Below are 25386 nucleotides of genomic sequence, written 5' to 3'. Positions count from 1 at the left end.
ACTTCTAGCAGGGCTCACACTGGGCTCACTATTGGCAATTCTGGACTGTCCTGGTCTCTAGAGACCTCATGATCCAGAACTGCTATGTTATGGATCATTCTCTTTGTGTACTTCAATTGTGCTGACCTAAGACTCAGAAGCCCCAGTTCCAATTCCTTGCTCTGCCACAGACCGCCTGTGTGACCTTAGCCAACTCTCTCAGTCTCTCTGTGCCTCTGTTCCCATCTGTACAATGAGGCTAATAGCACTGCCCTGCCATACCTTGTGGGGATAAATACACCAAAGATTATCAGGCACACAGATACACTGGTGATGGGCCAGATACACCCCTTAGACAGACACACAGACCTCATCACCACAGTAGCATAATCTGAGCAAGAGTAATTCAACACATGGATGAAACAGCCGAAGAGTTTAGCTACACAATTACCAGTGCCCATGGTCTATGTGCTGCCTGATCAGTGTATGAGGAGCTACTGTGCCATATTTGTCCACTTCAGGCATATTCATATCATCTATGAAGTAAATAAGCTTCTTTGTGCCTGGAGGACCAAAGTTTCTCCCGGATTTCTTCTCCAAGGGCTTCTCGAGAATAGCTGCAGAACGACAGCAACACCAATCCAATCACTTGTGCAGTCATCGCTTCCCAGTACGATGAGCCTGTTTTCAGGCTGTTTCTGACTCAGCACCTTACCCTGCAGCATGGCCGAGGTCGTGTAGAAGTTAAAGGGAACAGCCTGCAAGAGGTAGTCCTCAGTGTTCAGAGACTGCAATTTGTCCACCATCATGACCGACTTCCCTGTGCCTGCATTCCCCACTAACATCACAGGCCACTTCTTTGCCACTAGCAAATCCATAAAATAGCGAATTCGGATGGTTTCTGTCGTATGGACTACAGAAGCCTGTTGAAAAGTCATCAATGAAATAAATTATTTTACTCAAGTTTAGCCAAACTGGGTTTGATGATAGATTGTATCTTAAAGTGAGACGTGGAAATGCTTGTGCGTGAACATCTCCGGAGCTGGATTATTCTAAAGGTTCTGCAGTTACAATCGGGGCTTGCCGTTACAGAACTGGACAGGCTTCAGATAAGGTTTCCGAAAAACCCAACCCTTGTCTTCACAGCTTTGCAATCAGTCAACGCACTGACGGGCCTTCCCCCTTTACTTGGGTTTTCAACGTGTACAATGTCAGAGGACAGCTTGTGAAAATGTACACAAGAACCAGGAGCATCTTCTAACAGTGCACATCATATCCAGGTGATAAACCAGCCTGTTAATTACAGCGACTATTTCCTTAAACTCTAAGACAGCCATTGGTATTGGAGCATTGAAGGCTTCATCTTGCAGTAAGTAGCCCAGGAGACGTAGAACAGCTCACGTGAGTATGGGCTGTCAGATCAGACCCTATGTAAACCCAGAACCAGCAGCAAATGCTCCCAGAAATAGGCCAACTTTGCTCCAGTCTCACAGCAAACCATTGCAGAGGAGCACTTTCCCAGAGCTGCTTCCTTCCCAGCAGGAGCAGATTTCCAAGACAAAACTGCTGACTGCAGGTCACCATGAATACTGTGCAACACATGCTCATATAATATTACCTTACCCACAAATACTGACTCTCTAGGAAACCCAGAAGTCAGCACTTAATAGTTGCAATGCTTGTGCCAGTGATTTTCTTACCCATGCAAATACGGCCTCAATATTTCTATTAAAACTTTTGGACCTCGTTATGCTCCCATTGCATGGCAACCGGACAAGCATTATACTCAGCTTCTTGTTCCAGGGCTCACACAGTGCTGAGCAGGGTTGCTGTGCTTGTGATATATTTGGGCTGTGCACTGTAGACTTTTCGCTGACCCTAGGTGCGAGCTGCAGCGTGCAACTCAGACATAGCAAAGACTGGTTTGTGTGTACAGGGTAAGGTTACTTAGCTGGTGCCTGGAGTCAGAATCAGGAAGCTCCACTCCCGCTATTTGCATTGTTAATTAACTCTTTCTTTAAGCCGAGTGCAGCATGCTTTGCCCCTATTTGCCCTCTGACTTTTTTTCATGTCCTGAGGGTTAATAGTCTGCAGCCAATATGCACTCAGGAGATGCTCAAGTCTCCCTCCTGTTTGGGCATCCATAATTCCCATATGTTCCCTCCCAGTTTTTCTGCCCCATATCTAGAAACAGGTATTTAAAGACAGGATTGAGAGCACAAAACACATCACAGTGAGGGACACCTGAGATGTGTATGAAATAAACAATAGCCACAGGACTTGTCCAGTGTAATCAGAGTATGGCCTTTCTGTGGCAGTGGACTGGACCAGATTCTTTAGGGAAACCAACCCGCTCCCACAATTCACCTAGCCAACACTGTCCATAGGGAAACAACATTTTCAAGGCACTGTACATTACCATCTCGCATCCTAAATATCAGACCAAATTACCTACATCACTGACTTACCTTGCAGAGCCAGAGGTTTAGTAATGGAAATAAAATAATCCATGTGTATGCCATGCTGTTCTTGTGTCTGCAAGATCTTGCACAATTTGTCAAGACGCCCTTTACTCCAGTGTGGAGGGGGGCAATACATTAGCAAGTAAAGTAAAAAGAAAGAATCAAGGAAGATCATTTGGGGGAATTACCTGTAAGGGAACATCTGGGTCCAGCTCAAATGTTGGCACTTTATCATTCCAAAGCATAAATTTCTTACTTTCTGGATCTATATAATAGTCAAAAATAGTCCCTTGAGATGGAAACTTGATGGTTTTAAATTCATTCACCCACCATTTACTGAACTCTACACGATAGTCCACCAGCTGAGGAGGAGAAAAACAAGCTCATTATACAGTTTCTGTTGCCTTTGTGGGACATGTTCAGTTAGTCACTCTGGCCCAAGGCTCTGCAGCACAGGCTATTTGGAGCCAAGATGGATTCTGCATGCTTAGGTGGCATTGAAACACCTCCTCATACACTGATCAGGCAGCCAATGCTGCTCTTGTGTTCAGAACATAGGAACTGCCAGACTGGATCAGAGCCATAGTCCATCTAGGCCAGTGTCCTGTCAGTCTTTAGTAGAGGCTAGAACCAGATGCTTCAGCAGAAGAGGAAAGAACCCCCATTTCACTGCAACTATGAACTAAATTCCCTTTTGCTCTTTTTGTTTTCTGTGACTCAGAAATCAAAAATCATTTAAAAGACAAACCGCTTTTTTTTTAATCAGTCACAAACCCCAGAAATCTTATTTGATTTCCTCAACATTTTCCAGACAAATTCTACGGTAGGCTTAGCCTAAGCATGAGATATTTCAGAACCAAATAAACTAAAAAAAGACAGGAGATTGAGTGGCATTAACTCTGGGGTCAACACTTCAGCCTGTTTAAGCAAAGAGATAGAGATCTAAAAAGAAAATTTTTTGTTACTATCCAAGTTGAACTGGCCTTATATTACAAGCTGTCACTAACCTGGTCTTGAAACATTGCTCCTCCAAATGCCCAGAAACATGCAAAAACAAAGTACAGTTCGTATAGCTCTTTTGAGGAGTCTGGAGGCGTGTTAGTTGGAGTCAGGAGACATTCCAGCAGATACAGTATGGTTTGTATGACAGTAATTTCAGGGACTGGGGTAATCTTCTTGAACCCAAACCTCAGTTTATCTAGACATGTAGGCAGATATTTATCAAACAGAATCATTAAGTTGGCTTTTTCAGACTGTACATTTCGCTTCTCAATCCAGCTGCTCACCACACTACAAAATAATGGACATATTTCACATTTCAACATATGGCAATAAGTAAATACAACAGTACTAAGCCTTTTCCTGCTGTGCTATGGAAAACCATCCTGCACTTTGAAATGCACGGCATTCACACTTCAAAGCAGGGAACGTGAACCGGAACTCACGGGTTCCAGCCCAGATCTGCAGGGTTGATATAGAGAATTCCGGCCCTGGATACTGTTGCTGGCGTTGCTGTCCTCAGGTGGCTGATCTCAAAGAGGAGTCTCATGGTGGGATTTAGTGGGATTCGCTCATTGCTCGCTAAGGTGAGCACCTAAAAGGAAGGCAACCAGATAGAAAAAACCACTTCATTCTGCAGAAGCAGAAACACACACAAGGTGGTTAATTTAAAACACTCCTCAAGTGAAGTTCTCTGATTTTTAATTCCAGCAGCATCTCAGCACTGACCTTATTATCATCCATGACAGTATTCAGAGATTCAATCCACATTGGATCTATATCTCCATCGAGAATGATCCATTTGGGACCAAGGTGAGTGATGTTCGCCAGGTCTCGCATCGTTGTAGAAAACAGACCTGCCCAACACAAACAGTGTCTTTGCTTGGTTTTTCTTTCTAGTACTTGGTTTCTTCATTTAAGCTAAATTGTTCAGGAGGAGGTGGTCAAGAAGCAGCCACAATATTTCCTCAATAAACCTGCCAGTCTTGCTAAAAAATTCCCCTTCTAATTCTAGGGAGAAGCCAAAGAAAAGATCTTCCCATTTCTACAGTCATTTTTAAAAGGTTTAGGTACTGTTATGAATGAACTGCTTGCTGAGGTTTTTTAAATGCCACCATTTTCATTCAGTATAATTTACAGTAAATGCACCTACTCAAACACTATTAGAGTGCATTGATTGGAAGACGGTCGATTTCTTACCATCTTTCCATTCTCTAGTTGCTGGATGAATGACTCCAAATAGCTCATCACAGGTTACAGCTTTAGGGTCAAGGTCCACAGCAACAGGCCTTTTTTTCAAGGTTTGGTAAGTCTTATTCAGGGATTTCAGTACCTGCAAGGAAACCTGGACATGCTCATACAGGATTGTGGTTCTCTAAAGAAGGCATCTACATCCTTTGACACGCTCTCTCAGGACCAAGCAATGAAAGCCACAGAAGAGAGTGGTAGTCTTCCCCCTTATCTGATAGTCTTTGATCCTATGTCACAAATGGAGGCCCTGGAACCACTGATAATGTCTGGGCTCCTCCGAACGGCTGAAAGCCAGTGAACAGCTGCTGAACAAGATGATGGATGTTTCCTTCAGAGCAGGCAATCTCCCAGCCTGGAGCACACTGCTCTCTCTTCACTCTGAAATGAACTGGCTCTCCGAAGTGAAAGTGCCAGCTCCACTCTTTTCATGAAGAACTGAAATGCAGCCTTCTTGAATGATCAGCAATCTCCCCTTGCTGATACTCCTCCACTCTTAGCCTCCCCTGCTAACAGGCTGGGCACCTACTGTCCTCTCTACAGGCCTCATTCCAAACCCAGTGAAATCAGTGGAAAGACTCCGACTGACGTACTGGGTTTGGATCCCCAGGTGCCAGGGGAGGAACATGAATTTCCTGCCTATGCGTAATGCACTGGCCACATGGTTGTGGCTCGTGGCTCCCACTACTTCTACCAGCAGCACAGACCTGGTGCCCCCAGGGAAGGAGGAGGCTGTGCAGAAGTGGCCTTCCTTTACCATTACACTTTGCTTTTGGAAATGTCATAATTAGGCTTGCTCATAGTTCCAAGGTTTTGCCTGCTCCTGGTCAGCGTTAGACATCTGAGGTGGGAGAAGTGAGGATACTAGGAAGTGTATTTTAATCGGAGAAGGGCGCACTCGCTCCTAGAGTTTGGAAAAACCTGCTGCAAGAAATCTCTGTCCATTTAGTCTGCCCCCTCTCTCCCCGCTGCCCCGTACCTGGGACTTGCCACTGCCTGCGTTGCCAATGACAAACACCGAGTGTCTCACTTGGAGCAGCTCCTCAAGCTGCACCACCTTCAGCACAAAGCTCTCCTCTGCTTGCAGCTTGAGCTCAAGGATGGACTGCTTAATAATCTATGAAGTTCAGAAAAGATATGAGACCTTGTCCTGAGCCACTGCACAGAACACAGAGTCACTATACAGATTGCAGCTATTACGTCCTTGGGAAGAACCACCAAGAGACTCCAGTTGGTTGGAGCAGCTGCAGAAACAGCCAAAGCAGGGATCATGGGACACCCAGAGGAGTTTCAACAGGGCTTTCTCTGCCCTGTGCTGATTGGCAGTTTGCTTCAATTCTCCCACTTCCCAAATTGTGAGCTCAGCTGTGGAAAAAGCGAGTGAATGTTCATATAGTGTCACAGTAATGGATAACACCACACACTGATGGGAAAAGGGAGACAGAGAGACTGAGCTAATCCAAACCAAAAGGTCTCCGGCAATAACTTGAGGATTGTGTTAAGAGCATGCCTGGTGAACAAGAGAAGGGTGTGACTGGAAATCAGTGAACCAAAATTGGTGTGTCGGAGATTCGGCATAATTGATGGACACAATAATGGAAGGACTTGTCGCTCCCTTTTGGGGGAGTCTTTGGGGGACAAGCTGGCTACCACAATGTTGACTGAAAGAGGGGAAGGAATTACCTTCCCTGTCATGGCTGCCACCCCTAACCGTCTTCTGGGATCCAGCATGACACCATTTTGTCTGTTGTCCTAATTCTGAGAGATGTCCTGACTAGTCTGAGCCAAGAGAGGGACCCAGATACCCTCACCCGTCCCACTGTCTCTGGCTGAATCCTAAACACCATCTGGGATATGAGACTTTGTCCTGCCCCCACCTCAGCCACTGCTCCCCACTTTCCCTTCCTCACTTTATTTCTTCTCTTCTCTATCCCTCTCCTTTTGTCTTCTGCTTAGCTGGCCAAGACTATATTTTGAAACACTTTTGTCAGCCTGTGACCAGAAAGAGGCAGCTAAAGGCAGTGCCCTACCTAGCTCAATGTTGGTTCAAGTTTGCTAAGTGTGTCAGAGTGGCTGATAAGAGCATGTGCCGTCCATGTGTCTTTCCAGCAGCGAGGCTGCAAGTGGGAATCAACACCAGAGACAGATGCTGCATTTTCTCCCTTACTGTTCATTACTGTCCCCTCTTGTGTGTGTTTGTCTCGTTTTATCTTCTAGGAAACAGGGTCAGACTTCAGCAACAACAGCAAGAACAGCAGCTCCAGCTCATTGCAGCTAACTTCCCCTCTTCCCAAAAACGGACGGTTATTGCCATCTCAGAGACTGTCAAACAAGGGGAGAGGGTTCTTTCTAAGACTCTCTATAGCTAGAGTGAGAGGGAATAAGGGGTGTTGTTAAAATGAAAGCCGGGGTTAATACTTGACATTTCAAACAACACCCCCCCCCTTCTTTTCTGTATCTAAAATAAAAGGCTGCAAGTGTTCAGTGGTGCTGAGCAGGCTGTGGTCTGCGCACCAAACCCTGTTTAATGCTGGACAGTGAGAGGGTCAGGGTGTACACTTTTGATTCTTTGGGCCCATTGATTCCATCTAAATTAATACAGGAGGCCCCACTCTTGGTTGGCTCTTAAGCACTACCCATTGCTCCACTAGGGCCAGCCAGGAAGTCGTACTGCACAACGGTCTGAGCTCCGGTTTTGAGACCGTCCCTGATCTTCAGGACGGTAGGGTGAAGGAGCACCGCACAGGTCAGACACACCACACGTCATTCTGAGATTACCCCTTCTGTCTGGCCCGCAGTAAAGAACTTGAAAGAGTCACTTCAAGCTCTTCTTGCCCAGGGTCACCATGACACAAAGCCTTTGAGGGTGGTGAGGTGCAAGTTAAAGGGGGGATATCACAGGGTGACACTGGCCCTTTGAGAGAGAGCAAGGCCTGTGCCTCACCAGCTCACTGCAGTTGGGTTTAAAAGAAGGCACCTGGGCCATATAAATGTGGGAGAGCCTGGACACGGGCCGGTGAGAGCTGCCTGGGGGGGAGAGAGAGAGGATCTGCAGGCCTTCCCTGGGAAGATGGAGGAACTGTCTAGGACCCAGCACAGGGGCTAGTTTGCTGACTATCCTGGTCTAGAGCGCAAGTGCTGTAAGGCTGAAAATGGCAGAGGGCTAGGAAGCTGGTGGAGGGGCTAGCCTGCTGGCCTTTCTGAGCCAGAGAGGGCTGAGAGCAGCAGAGGGAGATGCCTCGAGAGCTGAAGCAGGAGGCCCAGAGAGGGCTGAAGGCTGGGATTGAGGCATGGGGAGAGACACTGGGGCTGGACTGGCGAGCTAGATGTGGTGAGATACACCAGGCGGGATGTGGTGGGTTGCATATACTGTTTGGACTGTGCTGCGGAATTCTGGATTATGCTTGTGGGACTTTTGTTATGATTTATGTGCATGGGACATGTGTAATAAATTAACCCTATAAGGACTGTATATCATTGGAAAGCCTTTGAAGGCTATTTCTGGGGACTCTGGAGGGAAAACGGAGGCAGACAGGTTTGTTGTGCTGTAATCTGCTGCAGGAGGACATGCCAGGCAGGTGTTGCCCTCTGAGGAAAAAATAGGAGACCCAAGAGCCACCTCCCACAAATAATCTGAATACCAAAGATCAGCAAGGGCCGTGTCTGTGCATTCACCTTTTCAAAGTTCAGATCCCGTTTTCTAGGTACGTCCAGTGCTGGGAAAAGATCTCCAATTAGTCCCATGAACACTGGCAAGTCATCCGTCACAATCTTGGGGATGTTGAAGTCTCGTAAAGCTCTCATTAGGACTTGATCCTCTGGACGGCCAGGGTCGCTTCTCTTCAAGGAACCTGCTACCACCAGCACAGACTTAATAGCTCTCAAGCCCCAGTCATAATGATCCTGGCAGACAGTGAGCAAAGCCTTACATTGCATTCGGGTGAAATAAAATAGTTTTAAATAAATAAAAAAAGAACCAAAAAAACCCACAACACCCTCCCAAAAAACCCAAACTCCAGAAAGTCTCCACAGCACCCAGAAGAAATGCCATTAAGTGTGTGTATTTGCAGGGGAAACTCTGTTCAACAAAGGAGTGAACGAAACCCTAGCAACCTTTGGCTGAGTAGTGTGTTTTGCTTCCCTGGAAGCAGATTTCCATTAGCTTTTAAGTCAATTGACATGAACAATGTGAGGATGGAATCCTCTATATAGGCTTTATTCTACTAGTAAGCACTGTGCTGCATCTCTTCATTTTCCTGCTGACCTTCGTCCATGCCGCAGGCAGGCTGAGTCTGTCAGAAGTCACATCAGTGTCTGAGTGGAATTTTCCAGCAATGTAGCTTAAAATGCTTGGAAAAATACAGGCCAAGTTGCTACTAATAACTTGTGATTTTTTTAAATATATCTATGTCCGATTTTAAAATAGATAAACTCTTCCTGCTCAAGGAACCAGGGACTAACATTAAATTACCTGCTTAGAAAGTAGCTCTTTGCATAGTGTATAGAGAGTAATAAACTTTCTAGCAAGAAGTCTGGCATCAAGAAAACCTTCTGCAACAAGCATGATTTCACAGATAAGCTCAAAATCTGGGACAACCATAGCACAGGGTCTAAAGGAAACAAGATGCACAAAGTTCCATGTCAAATTTGGAGAAAATTTGCCTTTGCACACGTACATTCTCTGCATCCCCTTCTCTGACATAGATATGCACAGAGCTGAGCTATAAGATGATGGAATTTTGTGCGTTTGGATTTTCAGTATAGTGCCTTCCTTATATTATATCCATTATGCGTTTGCGCATACACAGTCTCTCTCACTCTAATAAAAGTTAAAGAGCCCTTGGTACAGCACAGTGACAAATCAGAGTGTATAATCAGCACACTGTCAATTAACAACCAGGTTCTGATGATAGACATCCACACACAAATACCTGAATAAAGCCTTTAGATTTTCAGGCAATTCAGTCCGGCCTGCATAGCCGGGGTTCATTGTAATGAATAGTCCAACTGTTGGTATAAGAGCTATTATCTCTCCAAGGAAATTAAATGTTTTCTTTTTGGCACGAATTGCATCTTGCACACATTTTACCTACACAAGTAAGAGGAAGATTCAGTATCAACAATGTAGGAAATTACAGTTTGTATCTTAATCAACCAAGCAGCACTGCCCTGTGCACTCTAAAAACCCTTTTAAGTATGAACAGGAGGGCTTATTGAGTGAATGCAGACTGGATGCAGAGACCCTTACTCTGACCTAGACTGTGATTTCCAGTACTTACATGCGCTAGGAATTACTCCCGAGTAGTCCCACTGACTTCAGTAGGTCTATTTGGGTGAGTAACTGCTCCTTATTCTGAGGATGGGACTCAGAATCTGGCCCTCCCTATGTGGTCCCATTGATTTCATGTAGCAAGGTGCTACTCAGCCTGAGTCGGGGGAGGGAACAGATCTCTCAGGGAGCACATTGACTTTCATGATAAACATTCATGATAAAGAGATCACACTATAGTACTTGTATCAGGTGAATTGAAAAATACTATTTCTTTTGTTTTTTACAGTGCAAATATTTGTAATCAAAAATAAAGTGAGCACTGTACACTTTGTATTCAGTGTTGTAAATGAAATCAATATATTTGAAAATGTAGAAAACATCCAAAACTATTTAAATAAATGGTATGCTATTATTAACAGCGCTTAATTTTTTAATCACGTGCTTAATATTTTTAATTGCTTGGCAGCCCTAATGTATATATATATCTGCATTGAGCACAAATATTAGAGCAATTACATAGCCTAAATTGTCCTATATCTTTATTATAATTCCATTCACTTATGCTAAGTATCCCATAACACCTTGCATTTGTTGAATGGCTAAAGTAGATAGGGAAATTGTCACAATCAGGACAGATGAGTATTTACCACAACATCACAGTAATTTACATAAAGAATAGCTGGATACTGGAGAAAACTTCCTACCTGCACAGCAATCACTGATAAAACTTCCACTGAAATGCGATTGAATTCATCAAAGCATCCCCAGGCTCCAGTTTGTGCTAACCCTTTGTAGATATTTCCACAGGACTAGAGAGCAAAGTGATTGGAGAAGGCTGATTGCACCATTGGAATTCATTACAAAAAGAACAGTTCTAAGGAATTAATCTGGCATTTACACTACACACTGTTTCTCTAGGATAGCCTCACACAACATAGGGTCATTCAAAAATAGAGAGGAAAAATCCCCCTCCTGTAGGGAAATCTTGCCTCCTTTGCGAAAACTTCTTTGCAGTTACCCAGGATTTTCCTCTAGTTTCAGCATGTGCTGTCCAGATAGCTGTAAATGCAGGAACTCAACAAATGCTCCAGTCCCAGCTTCCTGCCAAAACATGCCTGAGACACACAGACTGAGTGTTCTTCCACTGCAGTCAAAGCAAGAACTCCCATAGACCCTCAGTGACTACAGGTGTGTGAATGACACTCCACAGCATGGAGAGGTACCCCTGACGCCTGGGCTTTTCCCTAGCAACTGCAGTGGGAAAGGAAGTGTTCTCATCCCAGCTGCCAGACTGTGTGAAATGACAGGATTACCAGTGGGAAAGGGCTCTGCTGCTCATGGCACTGAGTTCCCAAGCCTGACTTTGGCTGCAAAGCCACAAACTATTGCAGTAGCTAGCACAGCTCATGCAGGGGACACTCAGAGGCACGGTGGAGGGGCCAATTAGAAATGAATAGGAGAATGCAATCTCCTAGCAATTGCTGCCCTCAGCACACATTGTGCATTGCTTAGGAAGGTAAGATACTGAATTTGTCATAAGGGGGAGGAAAAATATTGGAATTCAGCTTGCTGTGCACTCTGTTTGCTGTACCCCTCCCCGAGAGATGGTCTCCGAGGGGCTCATGCCTGCCAAGGTTCCAACACCATTAATAGCCTCAGGATGAACTCAGATGGAACAAGGCTCTTAGACTTGCTAATCTGTCCCCTGGCCAGTCTGGGCTTTGTCCCTGCGATATATTGGCTAGCCATCTGTGCTGTCTCGTTTCAGGTACCTCTAGGGAGTTGGCTCCCCTGGGCTGACTGTCAAAGGTTTATACATTCACTGGCAGGAAGCCTTTCCTGATAGTTAGTCTAAGTTTTCCAGCTCCCATTCCCCAGCAGACCAGAGTTCATGCTGACCCTGTCACCACCACTTTGCCAATCAGTGTGTCCTGGGCAAGACTGCTTCAGCCTCAAGCCTTTGGGGCAGGATCCTTAGCCACAATGCAGGGGAGAAGGTTGGGGGTGGAGGTTCTGAGTGGGTGCCTCAAAGCATCTTTGCTTTCCCTAAATCCTGGAGCTTTGGGGGGTTGGTTTGCCCTCCAGTGTAATTTAGCCTCAGGGCTGCAATGGCCCCCCAGGAGCCTTTTCACAGCCAGCAAGAGGCAGAATGCAGCAGCACTTTGAACATGCTCCCACCCCCACCCCCTTCTAGGACTGCTCCCTGACAATGCTGAACTCATTCATTACGTTCACTCATTTGAGGTCTACCTTGTAATCCATTTGCTCAGAGCAGTTGAAGACATAGACCATGATCCCTACAGCTCGGCCCAGGTCCTTAGTGGTCTCAGTTTTCCCTGTGCCAGCAGGGCCTGCAGGTGCACCCCCCATTATCAGGTGAAGGGACTGGGTCAGAGTGATGTAGCAGCTGAAATGCAAGGCAAGTGCATCATGCCTAAATGCCCAGCAACAGTCCCCTACCCACCACTGCCCAGCCTACCAAACTGCCACTTCCCACAACTGCTGTCGAGTTTTAAGGCAAATCTCGACTGCGTGGATGTTAGATATGGATGCAGGAGCTGAACCTTGCGTACCGGTCTGTAAGTGGAGTAATGACCAGTCGAGGGGTGTTACCCAGATATTCATAGGAATACTGAAGTTGAGCATCACATATATTAGCATAGCAATGCTTTTTTCCTTCATCCCACCGATGTCTGAGCTGGGACTGCCAGGTGAATGCTTGAGAATTCTCCACCTGCAGAGCCAATGGAAAATGTATTTACTTTTCTGTGACTGCTTTCAGTGAAAATGCATCCTAGTGATTCATTCTCCCAGGCGTCCTCATATATATTAAGAGTTATTTATTTATTGTGGTGCTCAGAATGTGAACAAGGCACCAGACCCTTAACACATTGAGGTTTAAAGAACTTGTATACATTACCCAGTCTCTTGTGAACCCCTATTCGGTTGTTACCTCACTGGATCACACGTACTCTTACATTTGCAAGCAACACTATTTTGTTCATGCTTTATTGCTCCACTCCATTTGAAGTATTTTTAAAATATTTGAAAATAATAAAAGTTATTACAGGAAAACATTTGTTCAAAAGCACCAATGAACAAAGCAATGAAAACATAGCCTGTAACTTATACCTTAGCAAGGATCATTTTTGCCACGACATCTCTGGCATGTACATCTATGGTACAGATTGTCATGATCTTCATTCTGTCTCCTGAGGTTAAGTTCCCAATGAGTAGTGTAATCAGTGTGTTTAACTGATTAATCTAGAAAGAAAAGAATGGCTTGACACAGGAAAGTGACATAATATTTTGCCTAGTTTTCCTGCCAGATAAAAGCTATTCTAAGGAGACTGCACAGAGTTTGCTGCAGCACAGGTGCAATCCTAAATATCTGGCTACACACCTGTTTTTTGTTGTAATCTTTGATCGCATTTTCATAACCTTCCTCCAGTCTTGAGAACGCAATGCCGACCTCTGTTGTCCACCAGATCTGAGTGCAGGTTAACGCAATCTACCATAAACCACAAAGAAAAAGGCTCACAGACGAAGCAGTGGCAGAATATTTCATGTTCAGTGACAATGCTGTTACCTGCGCCCCTCAGCCCCAGCTCTTGCCTGCGGTCTTTGCTCTAGTCCCATGCTCTGGGCATCAGCATGGCCAATGCTCAGACAAGCACTTCAGGGAAGGGTCCCTGTGCCATACCTCTGCCAAGAAACCTAGCAGGGGGTCTTCTTCAGACCCCCACTGCCTCTCCTCAGAGGTCAAGATTCAGTTCCTGTTTCCAGGACAGTTCTGCCTGCTCCCCCTGCAGACAGAAGAGGACTCAACTGTCTCAAATAAAACAAAGTTTACTAGAAAACTCAAAATCAAAGATAAAATGGTCCAAAGCTAGACCTAAGCCCAGCCCAGGCACATGCAAACGTTTCTTAGGAAATCAGAAAATCCTGAGCTCTCTTGGCTTCTCCGTGAGCCTGCTGGCCTTCCCTTAGCTCATCACACCAGGAACATCTTTCCATCGCTCACAGTGGTGCCCCCCCCCACCCTCCTTGTTGTAGGGCGCGGAGCCCCAGACACACAAGCTACCGACACGTCCCACGTGGTTTTAAGCGCCTTGTCCTCTAACCTGTGCAGAATGGTCCTCCCCAGCTCCTGGGGATTGGCTGCATTTCCTTGCTTGTGTGTTAAACACTAGGGCTGAAATTCTGGCCCAGCAAGGCCACTGGGAATTTCAACAGAGGCAAGATTTCACCCTAAATCATTTGCTAGTCTCAGTCTAAGCCAAGATTTCAAAAGGGACCACAACACTTTAATTGTTCAACATTACTCAATAATTCTAGTTTTCTTATACCTTGAATTGATCTCAGACATGATCCCTGGACAGAAACCAGCCCACCTCCCTCTCACAACTACTGTTACACCCAATATCTAGCTAAGAAAAGTGATGCTGCAGATTTCAGGGTTAAACACAGTATCTATGGCACATACAGTGACATTACTGTTGCGCTTGACTATTTATTTGATTTGTGTTGCACATATTGAATACATCAAATAAACCCCATGTTCTAATCACATGACTAGTTCCGTACCTGTGCTGGGTAATCAAATAACCACTGCTCTCGTGGTTTTTCTTCATATGTCACAACAGCCTCAGGAATTTCATGCCGTAATGTGGAGCACATTCTCTCGAGCACTCGATTTAACCAAACCTCAACCTAGGTACAAAGCCCCCCACCCCATTCTAATAAGTGTCCCTGCTAGTATATTTCAGCATTACTTGCCTATTTTCTTCATCTGTTTTTAAATTGACAGCAGCTGATGTAGACTTGTCAGTCTTACTGTGGGCTATGGTATTTAACTGCAGTTGTTCCCTTAACAGGATGTACCTTACAAAGATCCTGGCATCCATCAGTCACATGACTTTCTGTACAGGAAATCAGGGCTGCTCTTATACCCTTGGGGGTCAAATTCTGGTTGGCACCTAGAATAATGGACCCCAAAAAGTGCTGGGATATATGGACAAAGTTCCATCCAAGACCTGTCCCTGCACAAATAGGAATAGGCTGCCTGTGGCACTGTGCTCACAGGCCACTGCTGGGTAAGGGATAAATATATGGCCCACACCCCCGGACTACATTCCTCTGAAGGGCTTCCCTGCAGAGAGGTCTCTCAGTCTGTGATGCTTTGGAGGAAACAAAACAGGGGCAGACAACTTAGGCTCTTCTCCCCTGTCTCTTGCCGCAGGTTTCTGGATTGCACATGACGTAGGCGTCAATTAGTTCCCCCACTGCCACTGTGTTTTTAGAATTCCCTCCCTAGGCAGCCATCTCAAAGACAACGGAACTCACCTGTATGTGAAAACTCGACGTGCCGGCACAATCGGCACAATGGGGTGTGTGTGTGTGTGTGTGTGTGTGTGTGTGTGTGTGTGTGTGTGTGTGTGTGTGTGTGTGTGTGTGTGTGTGTGTGTGTGAGAAATAGACTCCCAGTTGATTCACTGGTTAAGGTCCCAGCTGATAGCAGCAAGGAGAATTTAGGCTTAGACCCATAAATCACTTTATTCTTGTATTACTGCAATTCAACCTGCATGTTTAAAATATAATTTTAAATAACTCCACTAACCTGCCCGGAACAGTCACATTCCTTATCAAAATCCACATACTCATCCTCCTTACTGTACATTCCCAAGCCAATCTTCAAAGGCTTGTTGTCTGGATCCATTTTGAACTTCAGCTTAGCCATGCTATCAAACAGTTTAGACAAGTGGCGGCATACCTTAGAGTAAAGCAGCACAAGGCTAAATCAGGAATTGCTGCCAGTGCACAGAAATATTTTACAGTTTTGATTAACTTTTCATACTGTTCTTTATACTCTTGCATCTCTGACACACTGTTATAATCAGGCTTGGCAGAATTTGATTTTTTAAATAAATTTTGATGGATAATATTGGTATTTATTTTAAAGCATTTTTTTCTATTTTTGTCAATTTAAATTTTCACAGCTGCAGGAAACTATTGTCGGCTTCAGACAATAATTATTTAAAGGCAGTAGACACAGATTCAACAAGTTAAAGCTTTAAACCATTAAGACACAAACTGTCAACATCATGTGTCAAAATATACACAGTCAATATCCTTAAATCAATCTCTAGTAAGTTCTCAAGCAGAATTTTTCTTACTTTGCCTCTCTGTAAATTTCAATTTTATTGATGGAAACATTTTTAGTTGGTTATGTGCGTGCAGTGAAATTGATGTGTACCAACATTTACCAATAAAAAATCTACTCCTTCCAAGCCTAGTTATAAATTTGGTTCAGTGTTAACCCTTTCAGATTAAAGACATTATAATTACATTCTAAAGATTTCATGTAAGAAACAAAGGACTATCCATTAAATTTAAATCCTACCTCAACAGGGTCATTTCCATTTGATAAAATATCCAGCAGGTCTGCAGATGAAACAAAGTAGAACCTGGGAAAAGCCAACCTTTTTGTCTCTAGATATTCAGCCAAAGCCTTTTCACAAAGCGCCAAGCTAACACAAAGAAAGGAAAAAGGTGTAATATTTTTATTCTTTGCAAAGTAAAGGTTGTGATGTGATCATGCTACGTTGACTGCAGTGGAAACAAAAGCCTTCATTGAGTCTTAGAACAGGCAGTGGCAATTTCCCCATCTGACTTCACCAATATGCCTCAAACCTTCTCTACAGAGCCTAGGGCTCAGAGGGCAGCAATGGAGTCAGCACTTTGAAAATATAGCTAGCGTAATTCAGCCTTAATGATCATTTCATAATTAGCCTCTTTACTGAGATCCCAACAAATTGGCCATTTGTGATGGTTGCTTTTTGAATTGGACACATGTACTGGGCTGAGTCTAGTCTCTGATTTCACAGACTATTGAATGGCCATTAGACTAAAACTTAGAGTCACTACTCGTCTGGTCTAAATTTGGCCTAGATATCTAGGGGAGTGAGGCTATTAGTCCCCATTACCAATCCAGAAAAGCATTCACTCCCAGCAGCTAGAATTTATCTGGATGTTTTTAAAATCGGCCAAAGGTTTCCCCCCAAATATGGCATCATCCTAACCTTTTCTGTAAGGCCTCTAACTTCTCATAAAGGCCTGGTTTATTTGTTGCTTCAATTACGTTAGGGGTTTTTACTGCTTCAGCCATTAACTCCTGCAAGAAAAGATTATCTGTGATGCATTAAATTTAAATTTGTCCTTCAGGCTAGAATTGTTGTGAGGGAGAGGGGTGACAGACTTGCTCACTTTAAAATCTCTATCGATAGAATCAAAACGTTTAGAATCTTCTGGCAACTGATTCCGGATGTCTTCAGAACCAATGAAGATGCTCTCCAGATGGCTCCAAGTTCTCTGCACTTCAAACCAGATACTAATAACAGAGTCAGCAGTAGATAATTTCTGTTGCCAGCCTGACACCTCCTGAAGAAAGTGAGCTAGATACTTGGAAGTCATCAGGTTCTGAAGTTGCACTTGGTTATCCTCCAAGGTCTCGACGAGTAATTCATCAGATTTGAGCAGCATGGTACCAGTTCTAGCATGGGGTTCATGTTCAAACTGCATGGTTGACCATGTACTATCCAGGGCTTTCAATACCTTTGAATACAAAGATATCCAGAAATACTCTGAACACTAAAGCTTTCAAAATGTACAGAAGATAAACAACAACATTTCAGGAAAGAAAAATCCTAGAACTTTAAATGTGTGTCTTGGCACAGAAGCACTTCATGGAAGGGTGAGAATCTATGCATTAACCTTCAGCCTTTTCATAAGAGTGAAAAACTGAAAGTTATAGCCTCTGACTGTGCTACATCAGAGTGAAAGGCTATTTTTAGGAACGATGTGGTCGAAATTGAACTGAAGGCACAGACGGTACCTTCTCCATTCCTGACTCTTTCACAGCCTTGTCTACAATACTGCGAACTTCATCCTCAAAATTGTGTAGATTCAGCTGCAGCAAGTCGGCAAGGGTTGTCTTGTCTGACATTATAAAGTTCACCTGGTGCAGAATGGACATAGTCAGCAACACTCTTCACGGGTGACACATCTAATATTTTCTCCCACACTAGCTGTCTCACACGATACTTAAAGGCTGTCTTTTTCTCTAAAATTTCAAACAAATACTTATGGACAGTCACCTGGTAAATATTATTTCTGCAGTTCATTAGCTTGTTAAGATTAACTTTTCTCTCTCTCTCTCTCTCACACACACACACACGGCCGGCTCCAGGAGCCAGCACAGCAAGCAGGTGCTTGGGGTGGCCAATGGAAAGGGGCAGCATGTCCCAGTCTTCGGCAGCAATTTGATGGCAGGTCCCTCAGTTCCTCTCGGAGGGAAGGATCCACCGCCGAATTGCTGCTGAAGAATGAAGACTGAAGCGCTGTGGTAGAGCTGCTTTTTTGTTGTTGTTGTTCACCGCTTGGGGTGGCGAAGAAGCTGGAGCTGGTCCTGCACACACCCACACACACATCCCCGATTTGGATCATTTGAAGTCTATGATTTTCATATGCAATAAAGCAGATCATAAATATGATTATTCAAAACACAATTTACCAGCACATGTGCTGCTTGAGAATTTTCCCTTCAATGTCTACTCAGAGGGACACAGTGGAATTTTTCAGCTTGCAGCCCATTCGTGCTTAACAAATTAACTCTAAAAAGTCTTACCTATTGGTGGAGAACACTCAGATTATGTCTACATTGCAGCTGGAGCCAGCCTCCCAGCCTGGCTAGACATACTCACGCTAGCAGATGTGATGTTGCACTCCATATGTTTTATGGAAATATGCTAATGAGAGTGAATATGATGTAATTGGTATATGCTTTATGCAAAAGGTCTCTTGTAAGGGATCATTACAAAGTTTATAATTTACTGAGTGTGTTCATCCTATTGGTATGAATGTATCATTCTTGTATCTAAAACTAGAAATATGAAGTATTACTCTGAGGTCCTGTTGTAATTAATGCAAAGTGTGGGCCATTAATGGTGGCTTAGGATCTTGATGATTCCTATTGACTAGGAAAATTGGGTGTGAATGGGTTTATTTACCTGCAAGCCTTCCTGTGTACCAGAATGAAGTCTTACAGTGACATGTGATCATATCACATGATACTGGAATCCATCTTAAACCTGGTGCTTTTCCATTTAGAAGGAGAGGTGGGGACCCAGAGAGACAAAGGATTCTCATCTTGTGCCAAAGCTATAAAAGGGGGTGAAGCAGGACAAAGAGGTGGCCAGTCATGAGAAATCCCCTAGTTACCACCTGACCTGGAACTAACAAAGACTGTACCAGAGGAAAGGATTGGGACCAGACTAAGAAGAAGTCTAGTCTGTGAAAGAAGCTTATTGGAACATCTCTGAGGGGGAGATTTACCTGTATTCAGTTTCTTAATGTATTAGTCTTAGACTTGCGTGGTTTGTTTTATCTTGCTTGGTAACTTGCTTTGTTCTGTCTGTTATTACTTGAAACCACTTAAATCCTACTTTTTATACTTAATAAAATCATTTTTGTTTAATAATAAACCCAGAATAATTGATTAACACCTGGGGGGTGAACAGCTGTGCATCGTTCTCTATCAGTGTTACAGAGGGCGTACAATTTATGAGTTTACCCTGTATAAGCTTTATACAGAGTAAAACAGATTTATTTGGGGTTTGGATCCCATTGGGAGTTGAGTGTCTGGGTGCTGGAGACAGAAATACCAGCTGAGTAGCTTTCAGTTAAAGCCCAGAGCTTTGGGGGCGTGATTCAGACCTGGGTCTGTGTTGCAGCAGAATGGCATGTCTGGCTCAACAAGGCAGGGTTCCGGAGTCTCAAGCCATCAGGCAAAATGGGCTCAGAGGTAATTTCAGAACATCATGTGACAGCCCCAAGGGGTCTCTGTGACCGAACCCATCACAGCAGGCTCAGGCTACTGCCCTGAAAATAGTGGTGTGGAGTTTGTGGCTTGGGCTGCAGTTCAAACCCACCCAGCTGGAGGATGCAGTACTCCAACTGAGGCCTCAAATTCCTAAGGAGGAGTACAAAAGAATAGCACAAGCATGTAGAGACATCATCAGAAAGGCTAAGGCACAAAATGAGTTACACCTAGCAAGGGCCATAAAAGGCAATAAGAAGAGGTTCTCTAAATACATCAGGAGCTTGCGAAAGTTGAAGGAAAGTGTAGGTCCACTACTTTTTCAGTTGAGAAGGAGAGCTAATATTGAATGAGGACAGAAGACTGAGGTGTTTAATGCTTATTTTACTTCTGTTTTCACTAAACGCGTTAATGGTGATGAGATATGTATCTCAATTAATATTAATAAGGGAGAAGGAACACAAGCCAAAATATGGACAGAATAGCTAAAGAATATTTAGAAAAGTTAGATGTATTCAAATTGGCAGGACCTGATGAAATTCACCTTAGTGTACTTCAGGAACTAAATTTTGGAACTGTTAGTGATTATTCTTGAGAACTCCTGGAGGATGGGTGAGGTCCCAGAGGACTGGAGAAGGGCAAACAAAGCACCTATCTTTACAAAGGGGATCAAAGAGGACCTGGGGAACTATAGACCAGCCAGTCTAACTTGAATACCTAGAAAGAAATTATTAAACAATCAGTTTGTAAGCACATAGTGGATAATAGGGCTATAAGTAATAGCCAACATGGATTTGTCAAGAACAAATCACGCCAAACCAACCAAATTTCTTTCTTTGACAGGGTTACTGGCCTAATGGATAGGGGGAAGATGTAGATGTGATATATCTTGATTTTTAGTAAGGCTTTTGACACAGTCAAAATTCCCTACAGTGATTCACAGTTCAGTAGATACAATCATCACGCTTCATTTAATTTTTGTTTATTCTATAATTTGATGAGTGTCCAGATTTGATATGTTTGGATACTTGCTAGCAGTGGCCATCCAGCAACAGTAAATCATCTGACAGATCATTTCAGTATGAAAGGAATGATATTAAAGGCCTGAAGTGATTTAGATGCTTTTGAAAGTGTTCCCTAGGAGCCTAAGTTGCATTTTCATGACTAAAGCTACTTGCAAAAGTGGGACTTAGGCACCTATGTCATTTAAGTTCTTTTGAAACGGATCACCCTTCCCAGGATTGGGGAATGATGGCATTTACCTGTCAATACATTTTTGAAAGCTGCTCAGATTACCTTGGTCGCTTGCATGAGCTCATGCCAATGACGTTCTCTAATAGCAGGATTCTGAAGGTCACTCACAGCTCGGAGGGAGGTTATCACATTTTTCACTGTGTTATCCAATCCTGTGAATGCATCCCAGGGTCTCATTTCTTTATCCAAACTTCTCACATCTTTAGCAAACTTTTTAGAATCAATATCCATTTGCTCCACATTAATCTCTTTCCATCTAGTGGTCTTCCAGTCATCGATGCTTGTATTAACCTGAATTGGGAACCAGTTCCACAGGCCACATGATTAACAAACATGCAGATCAATATTGCTTATCACTTATTCATCCTAAATGCACTATTGTTGCACTTTCACAATTCTTACTCCTGTTTCCAAAAGACTTTAATGTTGCTCTCACTCCAACACAGCACTGCAGAGCACACATTTGTGTTCCCCTATGTTTCTCCTTGTTGCAAGAGCTGAGCTGGTACAGTCTGTTGTGACATGACTGGCAGATGGCCTACTACCTCTCCAGTGGACTGCTGAGAACCTGGTTAACAGAGCTCCTTCATTTTCATCGTCCAACAACACAATTGTCTGGGGAACTACAGGAGAGTCCTGCTTTAGTCTGTAGTTTGGTTTTATGTATGTAACACATGCCTGCTAAGTGTGAAACTCTTCTCCCTGACATCCCCCCCCCCCCCCCCAATGATGGCTAGGCCAGCTAGAGATTGAGGAGCCTGCTACAAAGCTGGCTAAGTGACATCTGTCCTTCAGGTCCCATATTAAGCTCAAGAGGTCGTAGGTTTAATCCCCGCTGCCAACAGGGTTACATATATTTTCAATTTGCTGCTTGTACTATCTTGCTGGAGACTCCTGCCAGGTTGGTGCCACTCCGGATTACAGCAGTATTCCCGCAATAAAACCTCTGCTGGCTGAGAGTAATTTGTGATCAAACAAGAGCCTCCAGCAAACTTTCCCTTTTTGGTCATTCTGCCTGGCCATGAAACTGCCAACATCTAGCCCCACATGGAGCATTGGAAAGGGGATGTTGCTACATATAGCCATTGTGATTTTTAACCACACTAGCAGACAGAGCATTTGCTTTTCACACACAGTCATTTAAAAAATAGCAACTTCAGGATTCTGAGTCCCAGCCCCAGCCTGTTAACACATCTCTTGCTTTCTGTTTGCAGGTCACAAGTCCATGTGGTTCAGTTTTAAAAGCCAGCAAAGAGTTTCTTTCCCTTATTCTGAGCTTCCTGCAAATACATTCTCTTGTCTGAACAATGAGCAATTTCCCCTGAGCAGCTGAGATCATCAGGCAGGTGCCATTATTATTAATATTTATTGTTTCTCTGAGGGTAGTGCATAGCATCCCCGACTGGGATCACAGCCCCAGCATGCTAGGCACTGCAAACACAAGTATAAAGACAGTCTCTGCCCTGCAGTGATGAAGGATAAGGGGAACAGTGAAATGATCCTGACTAGCCTGGCAAGTAGCAATGTCTCAGCACTCCATTCTTCAGATCCCCTTCCCCTCGTGCTACATTCCAAAGTCAAACACTTACCAAGACAATCATATCCCAGAGCTCTTTGAGTAAACGTACTTCTTTATGGCATGCTTTGAGCTGTTTATAATCTGGGACTGACACCTCAAACAACCCAGCTGATTTGGACAGGGCTTCCATTTCACTCTCCATGGCAGTGATACTCTTTTGTTGCTAGAACCAGGAAAAGAAAAGGACAGAGCTGGCAGTTAGGTGCTGGAGTGGCCTCACCATGCGTTAAGAGAAATGGAACAGCTCCACTTTTATAGAATAACTCACTGGCCAAAACATACATAAAGAGCCAAGTTCTCTCTCTGTGCATGGCCCAAGCCTGTAGGGTGGAGAGTCTAAGAGAGAGGAATCCTCATCCTCTAGGCAGCTGACCAGCAGCTGCACACGTAGTCCAGACTCTCCGAAATGTAGGGCTGGAAGGGACCTTGAGAAGTCATCAGGTCCAGCCCCTGGTGCAGTAGCCCCTATTGAGGAAACATCTCCCTTATGCAGGAATGCACGATGGGTGGATCTCCACAGCCAAGCCCTTCCCCCTTCCCTAGGCCTCAGTCACAAACCCTAATCAGAGCAGAGGAGCAGCGCAGACTCCTGGAACCGTGCTGGCCATCTGTGCAAGAGAATTGTGTCAGTTCTGCAGCAGCCACAGCCCATGCGAGGCAGGTGGAGAGAGGATCTGCCCCAAACACCCTCCCATCTCAGCCAATTACCGTGTTTAAGGACCGATATGGATCTGGGCCAGTAAAAGAAAAGGGACCATCTTCTCGAAATTTCTCCCTGAATTCGTGTTGTTTAATCTGCAAGGAAGCAGAGACAGAGAGCATCACACGCAGGCGGGGGTAGGTGCATTCAGCACTGTTAGAGGCCCAGGTGTGGAGGACGGCTAGCTGGCCGAGCCAAGGCCCACTTCAGACTGAGACAATTTGGCTTGTTTGGAGCTGGGTTGCAGCTGCTGCCCTGGGCAATGAAGTGCATCCACTGCAGACTCACAACGCTTGAACGACCAGGCAGCTGGTGTGACCAAGAGCACTGGTTTCCCATACAGGCTGGTTTCCAAGTGTGTGTGTTTTCTTTTGGCTACAGGCATCTGAGCCAGGCTGTCATCTCCAAGACAGATGAGTCCAACATGCTCTTCATGGGGCAATACTTTAAAACCTCTGGGAAACCACTTAGTACAGGACATGGCTGCTTGCTTGTTGGGCAGACAAAGAGCCAGAAACACTGCTGCTCTGGGATCTGCCCTGTCACCTGTTAGCTCCCTGCTGGGGTGGAAGGTATTACCTTATAAAGCCCTGCATGGCTGGGGACCGTATTGTCTTCAACCCCTCTCCTTCCCTATGCACTGCACAGTTGTGATCAGGGTGGGGATACTGCACTACAGCCCTCTTGCATTCAGCTAGTCAGGGCTACTAGCATGGGGCTTTCCATGAGAGCCCTTGACTGGGAAACACTTCCCCACCCATTCTGACAGGGCCTGGATTCACTCCTGGCACATGGGGAGTGGGGTTACTCCATTGGCTGATTTGGGGTGACCAGGACTAGTCTGGTGGTTCAGATATGGGCAGTTCATTGGCTGATTGCTTAGTGGTTATTTCCATTACTGACTTGTGTTGAGGTTGTAGCTTTTAAGCTTTGTGAAGTGCGTAGAGTCTCAGGGACAGGTACCTGAATTGAAAATGTATACACAGCATTGATGTAGGGTCACACAAATCCTAGCCTAGATGAGAAGCTGAGGCCAATCCACTCAGCCCATTACAAAGAAACTTCCAGCATCCCACAGTAACAGTACCTCAAACTGCTGACACTTCCTCCGAAGGATTGTGACCTCAGTGGCCTGCAGAGGAGCCACATTCTGTTTCACCTGGAAAGATAACTTCTTGGTGTTGTTCCATTGCTCCGGCAGATCCTACAGCAAGCAAAAGTAGAATCAACACCAAAACCCATTTCACCCAAGAGAGGTAACAGATGCTTATGCTTTGTCTGGCAAAGATGAACCCAAATACATCCTGAAGTTCCTTACGAAGGAGAATATGTGGGCAGTGAACATGCAGGGCAACATTTGCAGATAACTCAAAATTATTTCGGTTAGTCGAGACTAAAGAACACAAACCTGGGAGGAAAGTCAAAGGGACTGGGCAAAGCTAGGTGAATGGGCACCACAAAGGCAAAGCAAACTCACTCTTGACAAATACGTGGAATGGAATTATTCAAACTCTGCATACAGAGTGGCGGCGTGACACCGGCAGACCAGGTGCCAGCTCATGCCAAGATTCCCAGGTCTCAGTGGAACACTGACAAATACAGAGATGAAATCAGTCTAGCTTATCTGTGTTTTACCATTGTTAAAATAGGGATTAGGATTATGAGTGTGTGTTTAGTGTTTAGACTTTAATGCACGCAGCAGTTCACAAGCACTCGATAATCTCAGTCTACTTCTACACTACCGCAGTAGGTCGACCTAAGTTATGCAACTCCAGCTACATGAATAATGTAGCTGGAGTTGACATAGCTTAGGTCGACCTTCTGCAGTGTCTACGCCACGCTGGGACAACAGGAGACACTTTCCTGTTGACTTACTTTACTTCTCTTGTTCCCGATGGTGTACTGGGGTCAATCGGAAAGTACTCGGTCATCGATTTAGTGGGTCCTCACTAGACCCGCTAAATTGACTCCCGGTGCATTGATCGCCAGAGCGTCCATCCTGCGGTAGTGTAGACA

General features: G+C 44.6%; 1 protein-coding gene across 1 annotated transcript in view; it reads right to left on the bottom strand.

Annotated features, from left to right (window-relative positions):
* The window catches only part of DNAH17 (dynein axonemal heavy chain 17), a 98635-nt gene that overhangs the window by 52394 nt on the left and 20855 nt on the right, over window positions 1-25386 (bottom strand). Inside the window, exons 22-47 of the mRNA XM_032799176.2 lie at window positions 24458-24574; window positions 23379-23465; window positions 22681-22833; window positions 21134-21382; window positions 17855-17977; window positions 17227-17574; window positions 17043-17134; window positions 16364-16490; window positions 15581-15733; window positions 14548-14673; window positions 13364-13471; window positions 13093-13224; window positions 12534-12694; window positions 12211-12367; window positions 10665-10769; window positions 9620-9777; window positions 9160-9298; window positions 8364-8591; window positions 5668-5805; window positions 4641-4773; window positions 4170-4297; window positions 3887-4035; window positions 3449-3731; window positions 2630-2803; window positions 695-902; window positions 431-596 (exon numbers count right to left, since the gene is read on the bottom strand). Of these exons, the coding sequence (XP_032655067.1) occupies window positions 431-596; window positions 695-902; window positions 2630-2803; window positions 3449-3731; window positions 3887-4035; window positions 4170-4297; window positions 4641-4773; window positions 5668-5805; window positions 8364-8591; window positions 9160-9298; window positions 9620-9777; window positions 10665-10769; window positions 12211-12367; window positions 12534-12694; window positions 13093-13224; window positions 13364-13471; window positions 14548-14673; window positions 15581-15733; window positions 16364-16490; window positions 17043-17134; window positions 17227-17574; window positions 17855-17977; window positions 21134-21382; window positions 22681-22833; window positions 23379-23465; window positions 24458-24574 (4142 nt within the window). The remainder of the gene's footprint in view (window positions 1-430; window positions 597-694; window positions 903-2629; window positions 2804-3448; window positions 3732-3886; window positions 4036-4169; window positions 4298-4640; window positions 4774-5667; window positions 5806-8363; window positions 8592-9159; window positions 9299-9619; window positions 9778-10664; window positions 10770-12210; window positions 12368-12533; window positions 12695-13092; window positions 13225-13363; window positions 13472-14547; window positions 14674-15580; window positions 15734-16363; window positions 16491-17042; window positions 17135-17226; window positions 17575-17854; window positions 17978-21133; window positions 21383-22680; window positions 22834-23378; window positions 23466-24457; window positions 24575-25386) is intronic.

Source organism: Chelonoidis abingdonii, chromosome 13, assembly GCF_003597395.2.
Source record: "Chelonoidis abingdonii isolate Lonesome George chromosome 13, CheloAbing_2.0, whole genome shotgun sequence".
NCBI lineage: Eukaryota > Metazoa > Chordata > Testudines > Testudinidae > Chelonoidis > Chelonoidis abingdonii.
This window is presented reverse-complemented; position numbering and strand designations above follow the sequence as displayed.